At 38.3% G+C, this 20,305-nt stretch overlaps 1 protein-coding gene across 4 annotated transcripts in view; it reads right to left on the bottom strand.

The window, feature by feature from the left end:
• Positions 1-5,742: 5,742 nt before the first annotated feature.
• Positions 5,743-20,305, bottom strand: part of Arhgap28 (Rho GTPase activating protein 28) — a 182,531-nt gene continuing 167,968 nt past the window's right edge. For 3 of the 4 annotated variants that reach the window (XM_076836561.1, XM_076836563.1, XM_076836562.1), the window contains exons 16-18: positions 18,030-18,154; positions 10,878-10,942; positions 8,865-9,127 (exon numbers count right to left, since the gene is read on the bottom strand). In XM_076836561.1, the coding sequence (XP_076692676.1) occupies positions 9,033-9,127; positions 10,878-10,942; positions 18,030-18,154 (285 nt within the window). In that variant the 3' untranslated portion in view covers positions 8,865-9,032. Of the gene's footprint in view, positions 9,128-10,877; positions 10,943-18,029; positions 18,155-20,305 lie in introns of all 4 variants that reach the window. The other variant, XM_076836564.1, reaches the window with a different exon arrangement.

Genomic DNA, 20,305 nt, shown 5'->3' with positions numbered 1-20,305 from the left:
GTGGTTTGGGTTTTTGATCTAGTAATTGGAAGGGAGAAAGCAGGTTGTTGAGGCAGGAGTGACGGTGGAGGGGCTGGGGCAGAGGGTGAGGGTGAGGACCTATTCGAACGAGGCTATAGGGTGGGGGTTCATCAGCAGGGTCAAGAGCACTGGATGAGTCCCGAGGAGGAGAAGGTTGGGGATCCGTGGTTGGGGCGGGGGGGTTGGTGTGTAAGCTAGAAGAATTTGTAGAGGTTTGCAAGAGGTGCAGAGAGCAGGATTGGATCAGAGTAAGAAGAAAGCTTGAAAATAAGAGATTTCTACCCATTTTTTCGAACCCTCACAGTAGTTGTAAAGATCCCTTAGAATAGAGGGGGTCTAAAGACCCAAATGGGGGCCATTTGCTTTGGTTGTCTAAGGGATAAGTGGGCCAAGCCTGGGTGCTATATTTGATCATTTTGGGAGTTTGATATCTGGTGCCAAGGAGAGGGTCTTGAGGTTGTCTAAAAGGCATTGTAAGGGAGAGTCGACCAGAGAGAGGACGCATTACCCAGGTCGCAAATGCAGTATAAGGGAGACGGAAGGAACTGATTTATTGGCAAAAGGGGCATCCCCACTAGAGCCCAAAATCAGACAGTGCCTAGTGGTAGATTTGAGCTGCAGAGATTGGTCATCACTGAATCCTGACAGTCGAGGCTCCCGACCTGGAAGGGGCCAGAGCCATGGGAGACCTTGGCCAAGGCTTTTCAGGACCCCTTCTGGAGGGGCTGGAGTCTCCCAGGGCAGGAGAGAGGAGAGAGGAAGGGGAGGGTAAGCGTATCTCTAGTGGCCGAGTCTTAAAGGTGAGAGGACTTTATGAGGGCCACCGTGCCCATGAAGGTCTGGGTGGGGTGTGATCTTCGGTTCCGTTATGTGTCCCCTAAGGTTACACAGTCCTTTGAGAATGACCTATAAAGTCTATGCTGGGGAAGGGGAAGGGAAATAATTTTGAACCCAAGAGTCAAATCTGCCAGAGGCGGGAGTCCCTGAGGACCACGGTGGCCTTGAAGGCTGAGGTGGGGTGCTTTCCTCCCCGCAGGTGGGCAAAGAGGTCTGCCGGACCATCAACGGTCAAATCCTCCTGACACCACCATTGGGTCTAGGACTCCAGGAAGGGGAAACTCACCAATCGAAGGCCGGTAGTGGATGCAGTTCTGGCCGTTGAGAAAATGGGTTCAGGTTGTCCGGTGAGTGGCACTTCCAAAGGAAAAGGGACCCAAAAGTGGGTTTTCACCCTCTTCCTGGGTTTTGGCACCAGATGAAAGCAAAGTGATGACACTTGGAGCGACCAAGAGATCTTAATTGCAGCAGCGAGAAAGAGGAGAAAAGAGAGAGAGGGAGCCCAGCAGGAGGAGGTTTTTATAGCCCTTCTGCTGCGCTGCCTAAATCTAACAGGGTCTCTGGGTTTGCAAGCTGCCTTGTTGGCATAAGGGGGGTTAAGTGTTCAGCCTTGAGCGGGAGGTTGACTGTTCAGCCTTGAGCAGGGGGGTGAAGCGTTCAGCCTTGAGCAGGGGGTTGAGCATTCGGACTTGAGGCAAACAGGCGATAAAGAACCAGAGAGAGCGGGGTTTGAGGGCCCAGGTTACCCTGCAGCTAACATTCATCAGCCTGCCCTGCACCTAACACGCAAGAGACGGGGGAGCGAGAAATGAAGGACAGAGACCAGGCAGAGATCCACACGAAAGTTTATTTTTCGAAGTTGAGAAAGTCTCTCTCTATATAGGAGAGAGAGGCTTGAGATGCTCGGGTGTTGAGCTTTTGGGGAGTGGGGGTTTGGAGTTGTAGCTGTGGTGCTACAGGATGGGCTTGGGTGCTTGCATCAGAGCTAGGTGGGTGGGAATAGCATGGCATTAGCTTAGGGTTATGGGACCATGGGGTAGGTCACTAATGGGGGTGGGGGGAGTTTAGGGAAAAGGAAGTCCAGGGAAGTGAAACTTATAAGAAGGCCACTCGAATGTTAAATCAATACCCTAAAGTATCTATAATTAAAGATGGAGTTATTGAGGAGGCAGAAGGTGATGGTCTCAATAGCTGGGCACAATGGCACTCGCCTAAAATCCCAGTGACTTTGGAGCCAGAGGATCACAAATTCAAAGCCAGCCTCAGCAGCCTGGTGAGATCCTCAGCAACTTGGCAAGATCCTAATTCAAAAAATTAAAAGGGCTGGGGATGTAGTTCACTGGTAGAATGCCCCTGGGTTCAATCCACAGTAGCAAAAAAAAAAAAAAAAAAAAAAAAAGTGACAGTCTAAATGTTTAAAAGTGCTCTCATTCACATGTAGAATCTGAAATGGTTGATCTCTCAGGATTTGAGAACAGAATTGTGGTCCTAGAGGGTGGGAGGGAGGCTGGTCCACTTACTAAGTTACAGGTACATAGGAAGAGTAAGTTCTGGTGTTGTTTATTTCTAAGATATTGGTTGTGGAACTGCTGCCCTCTAAAGCAAAGAGGGTATGGGAGAGTGACAATAGCTAACAATGATGTATATTTCAAAATATCTGAAAAAGAGGATTTTGAATATTTTCACTGCAAAGAAATGATGTTTATAGTGATGACTATGCTAATTGCCCTGATTAGATCGTTACACAGTGTAAACATGTATTGAAACATTATACCGCATCTCATAAATATGTATGATTTTTATGTACCAAGCAAGAATAAAATAAAACTTTAAAAAACTTCAAGTCAAAAGAATCTGGCCATGTCTCTGTTTGCATTACCTCTTAGAACTCGATCACATGGTAATTATTTCTAAGATGCTGGTTGTGCAACTGGTGCCCTCTAAAGCAAAGCATTGAAAGAATTATGAAACCAGAAAAATAGCATCCACAATCTTGTTAAGCCTCAGATTTTAAATTTGTGAATTCACTATTAATAATGATATGGTATTATTGATTTGGGGACTTCTCTATGAAAATTGCTATGTGATTGGATTGGTGCTCTGTATGGTATGGAGTAAGACAAAGAAAAGCCCCTGATATCTAAGGTCATCAGTTATGCCCCAGGACAGGCCTGCAGCTCCACAGTGCTAAAAAATTATGTTACAAGGTGGAAAGGCAATCATTTAAATGAATTATCCTTAGGTACAAGTTCATATATGAGAGTACCCATATGTTTGTTACCTAGGAAAGTTGCAAAATAAATTGCAGACAGCTGTAAGATTTATTGAAAATCACAGCATGCATACTATTCATTGCCTGAAGTTCAATATTTATATATTATTTGCAGATTTTTTCCTCAGAAGTGACATTTACACATAAGGAAATGCATAAATCTTAATTAAACACTCATTGAGTTTTGATAAAAGCATACATCTAAAATCCTACTAAAATATCGAATAATACTGTTCTATGAAAATATAATGTGAGCCACAAATATAATGTTAAATCTTCTAGTAGCCAAGTAAAAGGAAACTGATGAATTTTATTTAACTAATGTATTAGCTAAGCAAAAAAAAAAAAAAAAAAAAATTAGCATTCAACATGTAGCCAATAGTAAAATGTTTTAATGAGACATTTTACATTTTTTTCTTCCCCATGAAGGCTTCAAAACCTGGTGTATATTTAACACTTAGAACTCATCTGCTTTCAGGCTGGTCACGTTTCAAATGCTCAGTAGGACTTGGGGCTGGTGGTCCAGTGTTGGACAGGGCAGATGTAGAATGTTGCCATTCCCTAGAGAGGGCCCTTGTGCCCATTTCAGTCATTCCCCATTCCCACTGTATGCAGAGAGATTTTCATGACCTCCCTCCGTGGTTCAGTTCTGCTTGTCCCAGAATTTCATATAAATGGAACGATACTGTACAGAGGTAGTCTTTTTGGCCTGGTTTCTTTCAGTCTGCATTCTATTTCTGAAATCTGAATTTCATGTTCTTGTCTCTATCCATTTATTCTTTTTTAATGTTAATGATTTTTCTTAACTGACATATAGTGATGGCACATACTTACAGGGTACAATGTGATCATTCAGTATTGGCCTCTCTCATGCTATGCTGCCATTGACAATGTCTAAGAGCTCAGCTTCTTCCATGCGTGTCATGATTGGGCTTTTTAACTTAAACTCTTTGTGAGCGGATACAGTGGCATCACATGTTTCAGCATGCATTTTCCTAGTGACTCAATATATTGCATACTTTTTCACATGGTTGTTGTATCTCTTTTAAGAAGGGTCTGTTCCTAAGCGTTACACTCATTTTTTGAAAATTGGGCTGTTTGCCTTTTTATTAATGAGTTCTTTACATGTCCTAGATCCCAGCCCTTGGCTAAACATGCTTTACAAAAATACTTTTCCCAAGCTGTGGTTTGCTTATTGATTTCTTCATGCTCTTTTTTGGATAGCAGTGGTTTTAAATTTTGTTGAAGGCTCATTTATTCGTCTTGTACATGTGTTGCATTTTGTTCCTAAGAAATCTTTGCCTACTTCTAGCTTCAAAGCTACCTTATTTTTTTTTTTAAATGAAAGTCTTATGGATTTGGATTCTATGACTCATTCTGGATGAATTTTTGTGTGTTATGGGAAGGGGTCCACTCCTGTCCTTTCTGCGTTCCTGCCTGCCTGACTCTTTCTGTATGGCTATCCAGTTGTTCTAGGACTATCTGTTGAAGTTTGTTTCCCTACTGGGTTGCTGTGTTGAAAATCAAATGGACGCCTATATCTGTGAGATTCTGTTTCACTGATGATCTCATGGCAATTTATTCTGAATCAGTGTTTTAATAGCTATAATTTTGCAGTAAACTTTAAAATAATTCATTCTAAGAATGTGGCTCCTTTTTGGTAAGATTAGATATTCTAGATCCTTTGTATCTTTATATTCATTTCATAATTAGTTTGTCAATTTTTACCAATAAAAACCTACTTGATGATTGGGATTGTACTGAATCAATAGATCTGCTTGTGGGGACTTAATATCCTGCCAATTCTTTTTCATCCAGAAACATGTTATAATTCATATATTTGTTTACTGATATTTTATTCTCCTAGAGAAACATTTGTGGTTTAGCATATATATTTTACAAATACTTTGTTAAATATAGTTGTAGATATTTTACAAGTTTTGATACTGTAGTAAATGGAAGTTTAAAAACGTATTTCCCAATTGTTTTTTGCTAACATAAAAGCAAATTGATTTTTATACAGTGATCATATGTACCATGACCTTGATAAATTATTTCATTAATATGAATAGTTGAAGATGCCTTAGGGTTTTCTATACAAATAATATAATTAATTATACCATTTAAAAATGTAGACCATTTTAGAGTTTTCTAATCTTTGTGCCTTATATTTTCTATGTTTTGCTTCTTAGACAGGATACATAATAATAAACAGCTGAATTAAAATTCACAAATTTGTTTTAAATTTTGTCAAAAATCTTTTCTGTATTTATGGAAAAGATTGTATATGCATGTATGTGTATAAATAATGTGTTTACAAATCATTATATTTAAATCATTTGTTAAAAACCTGCATAGACAAAGCACTAACGAACAAATTTAGGAAACGGCTGCTCCTTCAAGTGAACCTTTACCTTTAACCCACCACCATTCCTATGATGCCAAGCAGCTTTTGCACAAGATCATCTTGTTCCTGGGAGAGATTGGCTCAGACACAAAACTTCTGACTTTAAAACTCCTGTTCTTTCAGTGGCCCCACTGTGTCCTCAGACTAGTCAAACAAAGAATTTTTGTGAGAATATTTTTGTTTTTTTTCTTTATTTTTAGGGGTTAAAATGCAACATACTCATGCTACACGACAATGAAAACTGAAGAGACAAGAGTCAATATGAACTTTTGAGATGGGAAGAAACATACATTGGCATTTTCCAGCAACATAAGATTTCTCAATTTACACAATTTGAGAAAATAGTTGGAAAGTCCCTGAAAGAAAAGATGTTTGTTATTTTTTAAATTAGGTATGTGTATATAAAAATGTTGAAATTCTTGAAAGGAATGCTTTAAACCCATGTTATTTTATTTTTTAGTGTGACATATTTATGGAAAACAGTTGAAAAATATGTCTGTCAGGGAACTCTTTAATCTCATAATATATTGACTATTTAGGCAAGTAATATCTATGTGAAAAAATGAAGAGACATTTTATTTTCATGTTACTTTTCAGCCAAATGAACTATGCGGACAACAGCTGCAAATGTCTGAAAGAAAAGATGGACATTCCTGCTTCTGAAAACCTGCATTTCCACATGATTAGAAACACAAGACAATCAGTGAGGGACCATGGATGATCTCAGAGTATACCACAGGTCACAGTTACAGAGTAGTTTGGTTTTAAACTTTACTAAAAATATTTTACATCATTAAATGCATATTAATAAATGCACATTGAAAGCTAACTGAAGTGACTTAAATAATATGACTAAGACAGTTTGTAACAAAAATTGTTAAAGTCTATTAGTTTTTTCCCCAAGAAAAGCAAGTGAGGTAGTTTATACTGTATATACATCGTAAAGAACTGACATTCCAGTTTGTTCAAAGATCATGTTCCCATGTGAACTTTTACAGAATGAAGGAAATAATGAGCCAGATCTAAGAATGAGTGCTCCTAAACATTAACTTCCTGTAATTACTTTCCTGGACATTATTATTTCCTTACTGTGTACCACGAGCATTTGGGATGGGGTGAGGGTCAGAACGGTATTTACAAGCCAGTCATCTGACTTTCCTTTTGTTTGACTATTCATTTTTACACACTGCTTACTGAATTTTATAAAAACAACTTTTGCTAAGGCAAAAGATTTTTCAATGCTTAAGATGACAGGCATTTTTGAATTTAAGGATGGGATAAATCTGAACACATTTAGAATCTCTGTGTGAGACCTAATGTGCTTTCAGTCAAAAGACATGAAAACTTCAAAATGACATTAAATGAATAAATTTGTGAATTCTCTATATAAACACAACAGAATTTAACTGTTCTAATGAGAGGAAATATAATGAATATAGTTTTCAGGTATCTATAGATGTGTAGGGAAGCTACTGGAAGTTTCCTTCATGTGTGGGCATAAATTACTTCTATCTGATGTCTTCGGATTTGGCAATTACCTAAGGTGAAACGTTTACTTTTGTTATTTGAATTGCAAAAATGATAAAATTATTTTTCCAGACTCTGGAAATTTGTTATGTAAACTCACCATTAGCCATACATTGAAAACTTGTGAAATGTAGGAATGAATAGAAACCACATATACAGTTTAGTTTCTAATGGTTTTCGGGTAAAGAAAATAAAAATTTTCAAACAAGTCAAATGAATGGATCATTGTTTCTCCTATAAAAGCATAACAAAATTCTACAGGTTAGAAATGCAATTATCTACAAGCTGAGTATAAATAATGTTTTGCGTAGACGTCAAGGCATAATGTAGCATATAAAAGATTTCTTCCATATATGCACTTTGAATGTTACCACATTATGTTTTGAGACTTGATAAATAAATAACAAACGTTTTTCTGTATTTGTGATTCAGCTTTGAATCATGAGAATGTGGCTTGGGCCTTAAATCTTATTTAATCTGATACAAATCCATCAAAACCTCAATCTGAATTCCGAGTTGGAGTATATGACTGGGATAAATGAGAACTCTGTCCCCATTTCAGGCTTATCCCTAGGAGGACCCTATCTGCAATCTCAAGATGAAAGGCAGCACTATCCAATCCCTCAGCACATTTCAGATTTGTTCTAAATTAGAAACACGAGGACTGGGTGTTCTGGCCAATCTCGAGTCTGGAAAATGGCTCTGTAAGATCTTGATAGCGAGGGAGTTCTCAGCGCACCATCTGATCACCCGATTCTATGGCCCGGTGATAACCCACAGTGCTTAGCCATGTCTATGATTAATAAATAAAAGTCTTTTGCAGCTTATAAAACTTGGTTCTAACAGTATTTTTCAGCACTCTTGGATAAAGGCAGGTCTGTGTTTTTAGGTTGTTTGATCAAAAAAGGAAATTGTTGCCTGGCATATGAGAGGATTTCATTGAGCACCATAACCATGATGAGAAAAGACTCTGTGCCTGCTGACAAAAACAAAGGCTTTTGTTTTATGCTCTTGTAGAGCAGAAGACACTCTGTCAAGTTGAGCTGTACAATGGGGATCTGTGCTCATAAGACAATAAACTACAAAATATTTTGGAGCCAGGTGCAGTGGCACACTCCTATAATCTCAGTTATTCAGGAGGCTGAGGCAGGAGGATGGCAAGTTAGAGGCCAGCCTGGGCAACTGAGCAGGACCCTGTCTTAGGATAAAATTCTAAAAAGGGGGTGGGGGTGTAGCTCAGTTGTAGAGCAAATACCTAACAACATGTGAGGTCCTGAATTCAAGCCCCAGTACCAGAAATAAAAAAGACAAAAAAATATCAAATTTCAATATTCAGTAACAGAGAATTGTTCATTTGCACCAGGAAGTTAAGGGTTATCACGTAGCATGGCACAACATACTTAACACCACAGTTTTCTTTAGACCAAAGTTCCTCCTCCCCCAATTCAGAGACAAGTCAGAGCATTGATAAAATGTGTCACTTTATAAACCGATTCTCTTTGGAAAGTAGATCTAGATTATTTTGTAGGGCAGAAAAGTAAGGCTATTTCTGGCATTCTCGCTTAAAAGAGGTCAATATAAGTATAAACACAAATATAAAAAAGGGTCTTTTTCACTTCTTATGCTTGGTAGCATTGGCTACATCAAGAAGTGTTGCTGATCCCCAGGTACAGGACCAAGTTCATTTCTGCTGCAAAGTTGAATACTAGAAATGATTAGAGTTCTGTATTCTCCATTGACCTTTCTTCTGGAAGCATCATATCTGCTTTCCTTTTATCAAGGAAACGTGATGAAGGACAGCTTAAGTGGTGAACCAGCTCCTCTTCCATAGTTCAAGCGGACAAAGCTGGAGATACCACTCCTTGAGAAACACAACAGGGTTATGGGAACAAACATGTCAAGGCAATCTTATTTTCCCCCACAAAATGTAGGATCTTCTTGGCATAGAACACAGGATAGCAGCCAATTTCAAAGACTCGCTTGGGGCTTAATCACCCATTCTGCATGAGGATTTATGTGATATACATCCAAAATATATGCATCTGGATCCAAGCAATGCTGTCCTAAAGATAAAGAGAAATTCAAAGAATGTTTTCAAGAGGGCACCTTCTACCTGTGTACATGCATGCACATTCATATGTGAGTAAGGTTCAAATCAGGCCAATAGTTCTCAGCCCAAAGTGTATATATTTCGAAGTTTCTTAGCATGCTCCCCCTCCTCTTCCCTCCCTCCCTCCATTTCTACGACTGAAATAATTCAAAAGGATCTCATATAAATTGTGGAGAAACAGACATACCCTCCAGAGGCACACTTTCTCTAGCTTCAACACATCCATTAGAAAAACAAGGCAAGAACTCCTTTCAGGTATAAGCTGATCATTTATATGCTAATATATATCCTCTAAGGCTTTTACAGACAGTAACTTGAGAAGGGCGGAGAAGATTCAAGGCAAGCTTATTTTAGGAACTGGACATTTTGTTGCTTTGTGGAAGTTATGCCCAAAAGCAAGAGAGGAGTAGAGTGCTGGGCACTATTCTAAGGCTGGGGCAATGCACTGGATGTTCACAAACACTTGCCCTTGGGTGCTTATGTAGCAGATAAACATGTAAAATATAAAGTCAATCCAGTGGTGATAAGAATATTAGAGGAAAACAAAGCAAGGCAGGCAGGGAGAGGGTACAGGAGCCAGGAAGACCTCACTAGAAGAGTCATCAGCCTAGACACGGAAGAGGCAAGAGGGGGAGGAGGATATCTGAAGCAGGGCATCCTGGGTAAAGCCACAGCAAGGACAGAGCGCCAGGCAAAGTGAGGGGGTCAAGGAGACACTGGTCAGATGAATCAGCCCTCAGGTGTATTTAAAGCCATGAGGTGGGCTGAGAGTACTGTGTGAGAGTGCTGAGGATTCTAAGGAAGTCAGAAGCTTAAACTGTCCTAGAAATAAAGAGAAAGTGTTTGTCAAAGAGAAAGAAGACTTTGGGCAGTCCAAAAGACGGAAGGGACGACAGGATCTCACGGCCTAAGAGTTCTCTGGTGGCCTTGACAAGAGGGCGATTTGGGAGAAGTGCAGGGGAGGTGGGGGGAGGCTTGACAGGAGTGGTTTCAAGAGAAAACAGAAGAAATAGGAGTGCAGAGGACTGACTGATGGAAGGGGTTCACTGTACGTGGAACAGAGAAATGGGAGTGGACCCTAGGGGGGGTCAAGAGAGAATTCCATAGAGGCGAGAGAAATGACCGACAATTTTTTTATTCCAACAGAAACGATGCCATCGGGAAGGAAAAGTGGAAGATGCAGGATAGAACCAAGGCTGACTGGAATAAGGCCCTGACTAGACAGGACCCCCTCAGGGAAGCCAGAGAGGAGGCACACAGGCCACAAGTCAGGGCACAGACAGGTGCGTGGAGCTCAGAGGACATGGACAAAGGCACAAGGAGAAGGGATTTTCTTTGGATCCAGTCCTGTCAGGGAAATCAGTAAGTGAAAGATCCTGGGCTCTGAGCTAAAATGGGAAAACTGAAGAAAAAGGGTGTCATGCTTCTCTCAGTTCTCAGTGCCCTTTGTTTTGCATGAACCTCAAGAGAGACTAGACCTAAGTCTGTTCCACATCCACACTAAAATAGTCTCACTTAAATTTTAGAATATTGTAGACAGGTCATGCACCTGTTTTTTACATATGATTAAAAAAATGAAAACTGATTTTGACTTCCTATCCAAAATAAATAGACATAACATATAAAATATACCTTTATAATAACAATATTTCTTTTAGGATAGTCAGAGAATTTAGAAGCAGAAATTATTAAAGAATGCTTACCTATATTTCCTCCAATTTCATATAATCTTTGGTTCTGAATCTTAATACATTCTGATGAACCATGACTAAAAATAGAGAAAGCAATATAATTTTAACTCTCTTTCTTGATTTGAGGTAAATTTGCATATTGGAAACATGAAAACAAACAATTCATTCTGTCCTGATGAAAATAATCTCCATAAAATCATATGACAGCTAAAGTCATGACAAAAACAATTTTTTTTTTTCCTGTTTGACCCAGATTAAGAAGTTGAAGTCCAGATAATTTGGGATGATTCCAAACCAAGAAGGCATGCTCAGTGGCCTACACCAGAGAGCCCATTCTAGCCACACTGTCAGCACACTAATAGGGAGAGACCGGATGCTAACACATCCAGACTGGCCAGGGAGCAGCTGCGTGTTTTATGATCATTTGTTGGCCACAATTCAAAAGTCAAGTTTCATTTCTGTATTTGCCAAAAATTGGATGACATTCTCTGCTCAGCCCATGTCACATTTCTACATTTTGCAAACTAAGGTTGACTTCTTTGTAAGTCTGCCTATAATAAAAGCAAGTCAGAAAAAACAATTGCTCAATTCAATTTTTCTACTCCAGACTTGAATGCTGGGATAGAATAACCCAAAAGACAAGGGCTGGTCTCCATGCGCTCCAGGAACCACCTGGGGCATGGCTACTTCTGATTGCCCTCGCCTCTCTGCTGTGAGGAAGGAGGATGAGTGCCCTCTTCTATTTAATTAACTTTATTTGAGATAATTGTACATTTTCATTTAGCTGTGAAAAAATAATAAAGACAGATCCAGTGCACCCTTTGCCCAATTTCTCCCAACAGTACCATGTTGCAAAACTTGAGGGCAATTCCACAACCAGAATGTTGACTGTGGTTCTGTCAAAGCACAGAACATTCCCATCATCACAGGCTTCCCTCCTGTTGCCTTTTTATAGTAACATTCACTTTCCTCTCCCTATTCTACCCTATCCCCACCTCACCCCTGGCAACCACTATTCTAGTCAGCATTTCTACAAATTCACAATTTCATAAATGTTGTCCAAATGGAAATATACAGCATGAAACCTTTTTGTATTTTTTTTTCCTCCCACTCAGCATAAATCCTGAGATTCACCAAGTTGTTACATTTCCTTGCTGAGTGGTATGCCCTCCCTCATGTGCATGTATCACAATTTGTTTGGTCATCCACCTCTTGAAGGACATCTGGGTTTTATCCAGTTTTGACTATATCAGTAAATCTGCTGTAAGTATGTGTGTACAGGCTTTTGTACGAAAACAAGACTTCATTTCTTTGGGATAAACGTTCAGAAGTATAAATGCTGGATATTCAGCTGAATATTTAGTTTTATAAGAAATTGCCAAATTGTTTTATGGTGTTACTGAACTATTTTACATGCCTGCCAGCAATGTAGGGATGATCCAATTTCTATCTTTGTCAGTATTTGGTGTTGACACTATATGTTAGCCATCTTCACAGGTATGTAAGAATGTCACTGTAGTTCTAATTTGTGAGCATCTTTTCACATGCATATCACCTGTATGTCTCTACCATGGTTCCAGGTGTTCCCAAATGCCCCTGTGTTAGAGGCTCAGTCTTCTGCGTGGTGCTATTGGGAGGTGAAGGAAACTTAAGAGGTAGGGGCTAGTGGGAGGTCCTTAGGTAATCCCTTGAAGAGATTATGGGACTCCAGTTTCTTCCTCTTCTTTTTGATTGCAGACCAACAGTTTTGCTCTGCCATTGGCCACTGATTTGTGCTGTCATGGGCCTAAAAGCAATGGGGCCAATCAGTCATGGACCAGAACTTCCAAACTATGGGCCAAAAGAAACCTTTCTTTCTGTATGTTGATTTTTCTCAGGTGTTTGTGATGGCAACAGGAAGCTGACTTCAAAACTGGTTTGATAAAATGTATGTTCATGTTCTTTCTGCCTTTTCAAATTGGATAGTTTGGAGTTTTTACTGTTTTGAGAGTTTATGTATTCTAGATACTAGTCCTTTGTGGAATACGTAGTTTGCACATATTTTCTCCCAGTCTTTTGCATGTCTTTTCATCCTATTCCTAGGGTCTCTCAGAGAATAAGTTTTCAATTTTGATGAAGTCTAATTTATCAATTTTATTTCTTATATATCATAGTTTTGGTGTCAAGTCTAAGAACTCTTCACAGTCCTGGGTCATAGACTTTCTCCTAGACTTTCTCCTATGTAAATTTGTGTGTGTGTGTGTGTGTGTGTGTGTGTGTGTGTGATGCTGGGGATTGAACCCAGGGCCTTATGCATGCAAGGCAAGAACTCTACCAACTGAGCTATATCCCCAGCCTTCCTATGTAATTTTCTAAAAGTTTTATAATTTTATATCACATATTTAACTGATCATTTTGAGTTAATGTTTGTATGATGGGTGAGTTTTAGTTCAAGGGTTTTTTGTTTTGTTTTGTTTTTAACTTTTGCCTATGGATGTCTAATCGCACCATTTGTTGACAAGGCAATCCTTTCTCTGTTGAGTTACATTTGTACTAGTTTCTAGAATAGTCAAATCCATAGAGACTTAAAGTAGAAGATTGGCTACCAGTGGCTAGGAGCAGAGTGTACCAGTTCAGTGGTATTAAATATATTCATAATGTTGTGTTACAACTACCATCTACAGTAATCATTTCATCTTATAAAACTGAAAATCTATGTCCATTAAACAATAACTTCCCATTGCCCCCTCCCCCTAGCAACTGTGATTCTATTTTCTTTCTCTATGATTTTTTTTTTCAGAGTGGAAAACAGAAGTTTATTAAAAGACAGCAGAAAAGACTTCTCCCAGAGGAAGAAGGGGACCCAAGAGATGGAATCCCTCTCTATGATTTTGAACTCTAACTAGCTCATAAAAGTGAATCATATAGTCTATGTCTTTTTTATATTTATTTTTAGTTTTAGGTGGACATAATATCTTTATTTTTATGTGGTGCTGAGGATTGAACCCACTGCTCCACACATACTAGGTGAGCACTCTACCACTGAGCCACAACCCCAGCCCCACTATATGTCTTTTTGCGACTGGCTCATTTCACTTAGCATAAGGTTCTTAAGCTTCACTCATATTGTAGTATTTGTCAAAACTTCCTTAAATTTAAGGTTATATAACATCTAATAGTAAGTAAAGTGCTATTTTCATCACATATCTTAAAGGGTGACTTAAACATGACTAATCACTATTTATCTTCATTATGTGCCTTAAAGCAGATTTGTAAACTGAAGAATTGCTTTTCCCCTCCTTATGTATTGTACGCTTTAGAAGGAAATCATTTTAAAGTTGTGGAATCCCATCATTTTAAAATATAATTGTCTTATATGCATTCTGTACACATATTGAATACCATATTAGATGGTATGAGCTTTGCCTCCACCATCACACAATTTAAGAAATACACGAGAAGTTGGATAGTTTATTATATTTAGCACTATTTTTTATCCATTGTGATGTTCTCCTTTCCTTTCTTATGTTTCAAGCCTCGTTATCATTTCTTTTCTGTTTAAAGAACTTTATGAGTAGGCTTGTTGAGAAAAAAACTATTACGTATTCTTTCATTGGAGAAAGTCCATCTTCCCTCCTTTCTTGAACAATATTTTTGAATATAGAATTGAAAGTTGATGGATCTTTTCTTTCAGTACTTGAAAAATGTTATTACATGTCTGACTTTCAATGGTTTTAGATGAGAAATCCACTATGATCTGAGTTGACATCTCCCTACAAGAAATCATTTCTCTTTGATACTTTCAAGATGAACACTTGGTGTTTAATTTTTACAAGTTTAATTATGCTGTGTTGGCATGAATTTCTATAGCTTACCCTTTTGGTTCACTAAGCTTCTTGAATATATAGGTTTATGTCTTTTGCTGATTTGGGAAGCTTCCTATCATTACTCCAAATACTTTTCTGGTCTCACTCTGTGTCCTCTTCTTTTGGAATAATGATGATAGGAAATTTAGCTCTCATTATAGTCCTGGTCAGGTTCCTGGGGCTATTTTTTCCCTCAGTATATTTTCTCTTTGTGGTTCAAAATAAATATGCTTTATTGATATGTTCTTAAGTTTTCTAATTCCATCTTTTGTTACCTCACTCCACTACTGAGCCTATCCAGCAATATTTTTATTTCAGTTATTGCATTTTTTAGTTCTATAATTTCCATTTGGTTCTTTATGTTATCTATTTCTTTGCTCAAATTTTCTGTTTTTTCATATGTTCTAAGAGAATTCATATTTGCTTGTTGAAGCGTTTGTGACAGTTGCTCTAAAACCCTTGTCAGATAATTCTAAAAGCTAATTGTTTAATGTTGGCATCTATTGTCTTTTCTCATTCACCTTGTGATTTCCCCTGTAGTAATGGTTTTGTATTGTATTTGGGATATTACATTGTGAAACTCTGATCTCTGTTTTCCAGTAGGCAATCTTCCTGTTGAGGTTTAGCATGGATCTAGGTGGACACATGTATGTATGGCCTCTTGCTGGGCCCCAGTAAAAATGGGACAATGCTTCTTGGCCTCCATTTGGGGTGTAGATGAGCTTCCTGCCAGGCCTTGCTGACATTAGGGCAGGAGTAAATAGATGCTGACACAGACCACTTTGTTGCTGTGGTGGAGGGTGAAGCTCAGTTTGTCAAAGGTGTTCAGTGACAACAAAAGAGAGGGGGTTGGAAGCAGAGTATCTGCCATTCCTATTTCTTACCACCGTTTTACCAGATGTTAGATGGAGACTCAACTTCCCACTGGGCCTGGCAGATATCAGTAGGGGCAGGAGAGAACAGGGATGCTTGACTCAACCTGTCTGGTTCCATTCTTTTGATTGGGGATGGGGGGAAGCTCAGCTCCCCACTGGGCACTACTGACACTGAGGAAGGGAATGGAGATAACCTGCCTAGTGCTGCCTCATTGTTGTTCCTCCCTAAGACTCACGGCTGCTGCAGGGAGGTGGATGCTCGGCTTACTATAAGACCTTGATGGTGCAGACACTATCCTGAATCAGGAATTGGAATCACTTTCTGGTTCTGTTGAACAGGGGATGGGAGAGCTGTTTCCCTCTTGGTCCCACTGAAACCACAAGTGGCAGTGGTATGACTCTTCTGATGATGTTGGTTGGAGTAGAGGAGGTATTGTTCAAAAGGTTCTCTGTGGTTAGGCACCCCATACCAGGTCCTTTGGTTATGGGAACAAGCTCTTCTTGGAGTCCCTTGTCAACTGCTTGAGGTGAGGTCTAGGCTGCAGGCTTCTACAGGGCCTGTCTGGCATATGTGGGAGAACTCAAAACCATGTTGTTCCTCTGGACCTCTTCTTTCCACCTTTCAGAGTCCTTCTCTGATTGCTGTGTTAGTTTAAGAGCGAGGTCCTAGGAGGAACAGCACTCCTTCCCACTTTGGTGTATAAGCACAAGGAGGAATGAATAGAGAGAAAATAAGCCTCTGGTATAACAGACCAAATGGCATCAGATTGCAGTTTTTAAATGGAGATATCCATAGCTCTAATGGAAGAACAGACAAGACAAGATCTTTTGAAGAAGTTGTTTCAAAGGATTTGAGTCTATTTGTAGTCATTGGTTCTCATTTGTTTTTATTAGAAACATTTTTTTTTCCACAAAAGGTCTACTTGAGAGTACAGAGGCAGTTTTGTAATATATGAAAGAAAGTAGGAACCTATTGGATGCTCAAGTACCTGGAATGCTATTTCAAGTCTTTGTATGACTTCATAGGAGGTAATTCTATGGTATCTTAAGTGGCTGGAACCGCAACAGAGAGAAGTAAACATTCAGGATTCTTGTTAGCTTCTGTCTACTCCTCTTCTCCTTTTTAGTATAAGCTTTTACATATATGTGTGACTCTGTATGTGTGTGTGTGCAAGCATGCACATGCATACATAGAGTGCACAAGTCACAAATATGACCTGATGAATTTTCAAAGTGAGTATACCATGAAGCCAACACCCATGTCTAAAAAAAGGATTGGAGGCCTCCCACATTCTTTCTCATTATGCCTTTGCACTGCCACCATCCTAACTTCTACTATCACAGATGACTTTCACTGGCTAGCTACTCTTATTTATTCTTTTAACTGAAATTTTTATTGAAATAATTATAGCTTCACATATAGTTGTAAGAAATGATGGATTCTTTGTACTCCTGTCCAGTTTTCACCCCAATGGTAACATTCTGCAAAACTACAATAAAGATATTAATGTTGATAAAATACATCTATCTCATTCAGATCTTGCAGCTTGACTTGTGCTCATTTTGTGTGAATTAAGTTCAATACAATGTTATAGAGGTTTATTGACCCACCACCACCACGGTGGAGTCCAACAGCACAGTTCCAATTCCACCAGCATCCTTCATGATGCCCTTTCCTATCTATGCCTATCTTCCTCCCACAATCATCCCAAGTTAATGGCAGCTATTAATTTATCCTCCATTTGTACAATTTTTCATTTCAAAAATGCTATATAAACAGAATCATACAACATGCACAATTTTAGAATTGGCTCTTTCTGGTCAGCACAGCTACTCCTTTGAAATATAAGTGAAATGCTTTTTAAGGATATCCATGAGTTTTAGTAGAGACCAACAAATGATATATATGCTACTTATCATTCGAAAATCTCAAGGCAAATGTTTATATTTGAATAAGCATTCCTATACAAAAAGGATTATGATTTATGCTCTTTTATGGTTATTGATGGCAGATACCTAAATCTAAATATCATTCTTAGTCTAAAGATTACTAGTAGTATATTTGTATGTTTTCAGGAAAGAAACAACTGTGATGCCCATGAGGAAGTCTAAATTAATGATATTCCTGGAAAACTATCAAGAAATCTACAAAACTAGCTTGCTGTATTTTTTTTTCATTCTAATAAAATGTACAATTCAACTGAATAAATGAAGTGACTAAGATAAAGAGTACCTCGGCAAGAATCCCATTTGTAGAATTTCCTTTAAAAAATGACTTTTGTATTTGCCTTTTCTCCGCTTTTAACCTTTATAGTCTTCTGGTAAAATTCCCAAAATAACAGTTCTAATTTTTCAAAAGGCAAAGTTTATAGGTGCCTAGAAACTAACTCATCTGATGCAAATCCCTCTTCCTTGTGAAGTGACCTTCCTTCACACTCACTCACCTGTTTTCATATTGAAATTTCGCCAATATGTCTTTGGCTTTAGTTTCACTATTCAGTTGAATGGCCATGGACACTTTAGATAGAAGAGGAGCATGGACCCTTATGACTCCTTCTGGCACGTCAGACTGTCAATGAGGGAAAAGTCAGTACATTGTGTCAAATTAGGATGAATTATTAGTTCAATGACTGCATTTAAGAAACATTAATTAGAAATCAAGTAATCAGAATTAGAAATTCATGTCAATATGACCAACATTTAACCAGAATAGAGCACTGTTTTCTTTTTAACCAAGAGAATAACTAATGACCAAACTTAAACTTAGCCTGGGATTTTACTTTCATTAATTACACACATAGATGTCAAAATCATGAAAAGAGGGTTGGGGCTGTAGCTCAGAGGTAGAGCACCTGCCTCACACGTGTGAGGCACTGGATTTGGTCCTCAGCACCAGCACCACATAAAAAGATTATTGTGTCCAACTACAACTAAAAAAATATGAAAATAAAAATAAAAATAAAACATTTTAAAAAATAATGAAAAAAGTAAAACTGGCTTTTGACAAAAAAATAATGTTTCCATCAATGTCTTTATTTAACAATGACCTAAATAAGCCTATTTTAAGTACAATTCAACATTTAAAATACTTTAAAAGTCAAATTTCTGAAAATTTTAGTAATCAATTCTCAAATACCCTCTTTTCTTAAGTGGCCATGAATGGCCAACTCAAATAAAATTCTACGTGGGCACTTGAAACTAGCCTGCAAAGCATGTTGTTAACCCTGTACAGAACAGAATATGACTATGTTGAAGAAGAAGGTGTCTTTGCTTTTGAAAGATGTGATTAGCAGACCTTGGGGCTTTCAGCTAAATGGAATATTCAAAGGGTTGTGCTGCTTCAAAAAATTTTGACTCTTTTAATAATTATGTAGCTGAAGAGAAATAAATTTCCACTTGCAAATCTATTCCTCGGGTAATTGTTCTAAATTTCTAACTTCTTAAAGGATGGTACTGTTGATAAAATAAAGTGCATAGGAATTGACTCATTACATACCCTAGAATAACAACATAATAGGCTGAACTATTTCCCTAGAAATCATATTTGAAGTCCTAGCTCCAAGACCCTCAGAATGTGACCTTATTTGGAAATAGGGTTATTGAAGATGTAATTAGTTAAGATGAAGTCAAACTGAAGTAGGTGGGCTTTTAATCTAATATGACTTATGTCCTTTTCAAGAGTGGAAGAGATTTGTTCCTGTTAACCTTAGCCACATCAATGTTTATACAATTCACAATAACTAAACTGTGGAACCAAACTAGGTACCCTTCAGTAGATGAATGGATAAAGAAACTGTGTGTATAATATTACTCAGCATTAAAAGAGAATAAAATGGCATTTTCAGGTAAATGGATGGAGTTAGAGCTAAGAAAAGTAAGCCAATCCCCAAAAAAACAAAGGCCAAATATTTTCTCTGATTATATGAATGCTGATCCATAATGGGGATGGAGTAGGGAGCAGGGGAGGGATGGGGCAACTTTAGATAGGGCAAAGAGGAGAGAGGGGAGGGGAGGGAGTAGTGGCATAGGAAAGATGGTGGAATGAGATGGACTTCATTACCTTAAGTACATGTATGAAGACATGAAGGGTGTGACTCTACTTTGTGAACAACCAGAGACATGAAAAGTTGTGCTCTATACGTGTACTATGAATTGAAATGCATTCTGCTGTCATGTATAACATATTAGAATAAATAAATAAATTTAATAGAAAAATTACTAGCTCACGTTTTAAGAATTAAAATATTTCATCCAACAGTTACAAGATACTTAATATGTTTAGACAAAAGGATATTTCTGTTGCTTAAAGACTCTTGAGTCTAAAAGAATCAAATAAACAGTCTTCAATTTTTAAATTAAAAAAAAGAGTGGAATAAAGATGGACAAATATAGTGAGAATGCTGTGTGGAGACTGAAGCAGAGATTGAAGTGGTGCATCTATGAACTAAGAAATGCCAAGGACTGTTGGCATCACCAAAAACTAGAAAAGAGGCCTGGAACAGACCTTTCCTCACATCCCTCAGAAGAAATTGGCCTTACTGACATCTTGATTTGGACTTTTAGCCTCTAGAACTATAATTATTATTTTAAGCCACCCTGTTTCAGGCACCTTATTATGGCAGACCTGGGAAACTATAACAATGGTTTTTAAAAGGGTCAGTTCTTATAACACTTTCCTAGTATTATCAGCAAGAACTGAGGGAATGTGCCAGAAAATGGA

Source organism: Callospermophilus lateralis, chromosome 17 (genome assembly GCF_048772815.1).
Source record: "Callospermophilus lateralis isolate mCalLat2 chromosome 17, mCalLat2.hap1, whole genome shotgun sequence".
Taxonomy (NCBI): domain Eukaryota; kingdom Metazoa; phylum Chordata; class Mammalia; order Rodentia; family Sciuridae; genus Callospermophilus; species Callospermophilus lateralis.
Note: the sequence above shows the minus strand (reverse complement) of the source record. Positions and strands in the feature narration are given on the sequence as shown.